General features: G+C 37.9%; 1 protein-coding gene across 1 annotated transcript in view; it reads left to right on the top strand.

The window, feature by feature from the left end:
- The window catches only part of CSMD1 (CUB and Sushi multiple domains 1), a gene marked incomplete at its 5' end in the record, with an annotated part of 494,218 nt that overhangs the window by 262,825 nt on the left and 225,393 nt on the right, over positions 1-6,000 (top strand). Inside the window, 2 exons of the mRNA XM_057371364.1 lie at positions 96-290; positions 4,596-4,734. Coding sequence (XP_057227347.1) covers positions 96-290; positions 4,596-4,734 — 334 coding nt within the window. The remainder of the gene's footprint in view (positions 1-95; positions 291-4,595; positions 4,735-6,000) is intronic.

Genomic DNA, 6,000 nt, shown 5'->3' with positions numbered 1-6,000 from the left:
CAAAAAAAAAAAAAGGACACAAAGTTTAAAGGGAAAGTTGTTATTATTCCTATTATTGTTGGCTTTATTACTAATAATATTACTGTTTTTATCAGCCTTTGGTCAGAATGAGTGCCATGATCCAGGCATTCCTATAAATGGGAGRCGCTTTGGAGACAGATTCCTTCTGGGAAGCTCTGTTTCCTTTCACTGTGATGATGGCTTTGTGAAGACTCAAGGCTCTGAATCCATAACCTGTATTATGCAAGATGGAAACGTAGTATGGAGCTCCACTGTCCCACGTTGTGAAGGTAAGGGCACATCTTTACCTTGCACTTGCAGTTTGAATAATGACACTATTCAAATTTAGCTTACTTTTTGCATTTTGCACATAAATAAGACTGCTTTACCTGAAGTTATTGATTCATCTTAACATTCTTCCAGTCAAATGAGAGTGCAGTAATAGAAACAAGATAGCTTGCTTTTATATTCTTGGAATAAATTAACATTCTAAAAATCTGGTTCCTATTGTTTTCAAGTTCTGATTGTCACATTATTACTTGGTTGTGAATTATAACTACTATAACAGTTTTGGCTGTAGCACACTGAAGTTAACTACCACACAGAAAGTAAATAAAACTTCTATTTAAAAGGTCTTTTACCCCTTGAATTTACCCCTTGAATTTACCCCTTGAATTTTCTCCAAATTAATGTATATCTGAATTTCTGTATGTGATATTATAACTTACAGTACACTTATTCCTCAGAGATATAGTGAAAACCAGAGCTATGTTTAATATCCATGATATTCCCAAAAATTTTCAAATGTATTTGCTTGTTCTTTCTTAGAAGAATAAACACACTTAGGTTTAAATCTTTCTTTAGAATGAAATATAATAAAAATAATTCTTTGATGCTTTGATGTGATGGGTCATAAAGGTAAGGCAGAAGAGTTTAATATATGTTAATATGTTTAATAAATGACTAAATTAGGTTTTTTAAAAGTTATATTCAAAATGTATACCTTCTCTTAAACAATAGATACATAGACAGACTCCAAATTAAAAGATTGTTTGAGAATCCAATCCAAATCTTCTAATCGGTGTAATTCTCACGTTTCCCTTCATTTCAGTGTCATTACGATTACTTAAGGATCTGGATCAAATTACTTTCATGGTTTGTTTTTTTGTTTTTTTGGGTTTTTTTGTTGTTGTTGTTGTTGTTGTTGTTGTTGTTTTTGGGTTTTTTTTTTGTTTTTTTTTTTTTTATTTGGGCAATTTGAGAACTCACCTCTCAAAAGAATGCATATCAAAGAAAATTTAGAAATACTGAACCCCCCTCCCATATTTGTAGTCTACTAAAAATAGTTTATGTGAGCCTAGATGTTGTACTAGCAAGATTCCTTATCCTGATTCAAGCAYGTTACATAGTGGAGCAGGGTTTTGKTTTTTTTTATTCTTAGAGCAAACCCTGCCTGCTCCAAAGCAGGGTATTTTTTTCATTAGACTTTTTTCTCAATTTGAAACTCTAGACAGGATTGGTAAAGATTCAGTGTAATCGTTGTGTAATTTTATTTTTGAAAATGCATAAAAGACCCAAGATGAGCACTTTGAAGGAAAAAAGAGAGAAAATTACAGAATTTAATTTTTCAGAAAGTATATAGGTACCACTCAGTTATCCTTTCTTTGAACTTGTGGAAGGTTTATTTAGTTTTTAATGAGGAAAGGATTAAAATAATAGACTGGTTATGGGGATTTCTTTTTTTTTTTTTAGATTTTGCTCTTTATTTCTTTTATAGAAGGAAGTAGTTACCTTCAGGATATGTTCCTTTCTGATGTGGATTCTTGATAAGTGAAGTTGTTTCTGGGCTTGGACTATAGTATGGACTAAGCATCTAAACATGATTTAGTTTGCTTTTAGTTGTCTCAGATTTCTGAACAACTGTTGGGTTTTTGTTGTTGCTCTGCCCTGTGTCTTTGTATACACAACAGTTTCTTTAATCAATGCCTGAAATACATGAAGTAAGTGATGTACATGAAGTGTTATAGTCAGGTGAGGATCAACAGTTTTATGATTGTTCTTAATATGATGAAATTTAATTTAAAAAAAGACTGCAGAATAATATTTCTTCATCAACTACACACATGTAAGGTAAATGCCATTTGGCTGGCCTTTSATTTTGCTTCAGAGAAAATTCAGAGTGTTTCAGGACTTGTAGGTTTTTATATCCCACTCAAATGTGGAAAAAATTCTTAGAGACAAGTGCAGGYCATAAGCAAAATCAAATCACCTTTCTGATTAGTTTTTTATGTTGTTAAAAATACTGAAACAAAATTAGATATATTAATTTACAACTCACAAATTCATGTTTCCATCCATTTCTATATGGCATAATAGGTCACTACTTAGAGAAAWAGAAGAACATTAGCAAGATTTCTTGCACTGAAATATGACATTTTCTCATAATGATGTCAACTGACTTCCTGAAAACAGTATAAATGATGCTACGTTAAATTTACCTGACCTTGAAATTGTTTGTGTGTTAGACTGTGCCATAGCCTTTGGTAAAACATAACATTCCAAAGCCCTGTGCCATGACATCTTAAATTTTTAAGGGACTCATGTTTTCCTAAATTTGTTCTGTCATTTCTGCTGTTGTTTAATCCTGCTCCAAAGTCCTTTGATTTTGCTCCAAAAAATGCTCCCTGTCTAGCCCTGTTATTTTCATAGCCCTCTTGAAATACATTGTTTTTTAACTTTTTATGGAGGAGGAACAGGTTAGAGAACATTAAAAAAAAATTGACATACAAGAATGGGCCTGATGGGATGCATCTATGAATTCTGAAGAAGCCATCCAATGACATTGCAAAGTCACTCAATATCTTGGGAAGCTGATATAAACCAGAGAGATCCCTGAGGATTGGAAGAAAGCAAATTCCAATCTTGAAGAAGGGCAAGAGGGAAGATCTGAAGAGCTACAGGTCTCATCTCTATCACTGGGAAAGGTGATGCAGCRATATTCCTCAAAACCATTTCCAAACAATGTGCAGTGGTTTAAACCCAGCTGGAAATAAGCCCCAAGCAGCTTCTCCCTTCCCCTCCACAGGCTCCGGTGAGAGGGAGACAAAAGGCAGACATACTGAGTTAAGAACAATTTGCTGAAAACAAGAAGACAGTGAGAACCACAATATTAATAACAAAAGTAGACAAGAGAGGGTGATTTACATACCAAAAAGTCCTCATCGACTGTCTGACCAACCAACCCAACCAGGCTCTGGGCTTGGTCACTGAGACAAAGACAAAATGCCCCTCTAGATTCTCTGTACTCATATTTTTCCTCCACCCAATGTCACACCCACTTCTTGGAAGTGAAACCCCTGGCTTCTGACCACCAGAGATGGTGTGAGTGGTATAGAATAAACAACCCAGGTGTGCCCACACAGCTCCAATCTCCTCTCTCTTGTGGCTACTGTGAGAAGATTAACTCTGTCCTGACCAAAACTAGAACAAAATGAAGAAATCTATGGTGACTGGGAGTAGTCAACATGGATTTATGAAGAGGAAATTATGCCTGACTGACCTAACAGCCTTCCGCGTTAAGACAAACTGTCTGATGGATGAGGGGAGAATAATGGATATTTTTTATTTCAGTTTTAGCAAAGTGTTTGGCACAGTGACATGCAAATTCTCCATGAGAAACCAGTGGAAGTAAGGTCTAGAGAAGTGAACAGCATAGTGGACTGAAAACTGCCTGTACTATTTGGCCCATAGAATTATAGTCAATGTCACAAGGTCAAACCAGAGGCTGGTTCTTAGTGGTGTAGCCCAGGGGTCAATCCCATATCCGATACTGTTTAAAATCATCAGTAGTGAACTGAATTTAAGGCAGAGTGCACTCTAAGCAAGTCTGCAGATGGTGTAAAACTGGAGGAAGTGTGTGGAACGAAACTGGATGTACCAGATGTTTGTGCTGCTGTTCAGAGGGACCTCGGCAGAGAGGCAGGAGAACTGTGCTGAGGGTAAATGACRGATCCATGAAACTCTGGGGAGTGCCTGACTTTGGAGGAAGAGCATGATCATGCCTGGACATGGTTCTATGCAATCTGTTGTATTGAGCAGGAAGTGGACTAGGTGGTTTCCAGGCATCTCTTTCAAATTAAACCATTTTGTGATCCAACGGAATATTCACAACTACAAGTTCCACTGAACTCAGTGATTACTCAAGAAGGTGGCACACTACAATGACAATAATTACTTGGAACAATTAGTCTGATGTTTCCATGTAAATATGGAATCATATTGGATCTACAAATTAATCAGACAGTATCATTTTTAATAAGATACTGTACTTTCCAACAGAAGGAAGGCTGGCAGGTTAAAGTGTSATTCTCTGTGTGTTAAAATGTGTATAGAGTAATGTCCTGATAAGATTCATTGCAGGCCTTATGAGTCTGAAGAAAACAAAGTGCTCATAACATTGTGTTAAACTATTAAAATGATATTGAGCTTATTTTTTGATGCATTTAAATTTGATATTTGCAAGTTCTTTGAATATATAATATGTTAGAAATACTATCTATGTTACAAATAGACATGTTTTTGTTTTTTTCTTTCAGCACCATGTGGTGGACATTTGACAGCATCGAGTGGTGTTATCTTGCCACCAGGGTGGCCAGGATATTACAAGGACTCACTTAATTGTGAATGGGTGATTGAAGCAAGACCAGGACATTCCATTAAGATCACTTTTGACAGGTGAGAATCATAAAGTCAAACAAGAAGCAAGGTCTGAGCATAATTATTTGTTTTACTATTGAAGAATAAAAATGTTCTGAAAGAACCCAAACCACAAAATGGAACTTGATTGCAACACTCCCAGTACTATTCCTTCAAGATGGCAATTAAAGCTTTCTAGTGTATTTACATTGTCTTTATTATAACACTGGAAAGGCTGGAGCGGAGCCCTATGGAAAGAGGTCTTGGGAACYGGGTTAGTGGCAAGTTGAATAGGAATCAAAAGTGTGCCCTGGAAGCTGAAAAARTGAACCATCTTCTGGGGTGTACCAAGCACAGCACAGCAAGCTGGTCAAGGGAGGTGTCTRTCCTGTTCTGCACTATCCTGCTGTGGCATCACCTGAGTACTGCACGAAGCTTTGGGTGCCTCAGTGTAAGAATAATATCCARCTATTAGAATGTGTGCAGAGGTTGACCAAAATGGTGAGAGGTCTCAAGCGCAAGACTTAAGAGAAGTGTCAGAGTTCACTTGATTTATTGAGCTTGGGAAAGGCTACGGGATGACTTCATGACAATCTGCACCTTAGTCAGGGGGGCAGTGGAGTGGGAGGTGCTGATCTGCTCTCTCTGGTGACCAGCAGCRGGACAAGAGGAAATGAAATGACTCTGTCTCAGGGGAAGTTCAGATTGAACATAAAGAAAAGGTCCTTCTGAAAGGGTGGTCAGCCATTGGAGCAAACTCACAAGGGAAATGGTCATGGCACCAATCCTGTCAGAGTTCAGCGATGGTCCTCCAGTCACCCTTAGCCATATAGTTTAGTTTTAAGTAGTCCTGTGAGAAACAAGGCATGGTTCACTGAGACACAGGTGGGAACTCTCAGGTATCTCCCCTGGGATGGGGAGTTTCACATTGGATGATGTAATAATGTTGATTRTGGGGCACTTGGAGCATCTGCCTATTTGGTCCTGTAGTTGAGTAATTTATGACCATTATGGCCCATCAGCAGATTACACATYCAGGCTGTGTGTGAATGCCCTGGCACTTCCCCTGCAGGGCAGTTATCACAGTTTAGTTCACTTGAGTACTGACAAAGAGACAGTGGAGGCCTCACAGTGTTTGCCTCTTTCCTTATCTCACTCAACACCCATCTGTAGCCTGAGGTGGCAGGTCTGCACCTGGGTKGGCACTTGGCACATCAGCAGCTTGCCCCCTGAATGTTTAATCCAGTCTCTGTGATCCAGTGATTCCACTATCACTTGTGGATACATTCCCAGACCTTGGACATC

Source organism: Malurus melanocephalus, unplaced genomic scaffold, assembly GCF_030028575.1.
Source record: "Malurus melanocephalus ecotype Western Australia unplaced genomic scaffold, MMel_1.1 scaffold_6, whole genome shotgun sequence".
Lineage (NCBI taxonomy): Eukaryota > Metazoa > Chordata > Aves > Passeriformes > Maluridae > Malurus > Malurus melanocephalus.
Note: the sequence above shows the minus strand (reverse complement) of the source record. Positions and strands in the feature narration are given on the sequence as shown.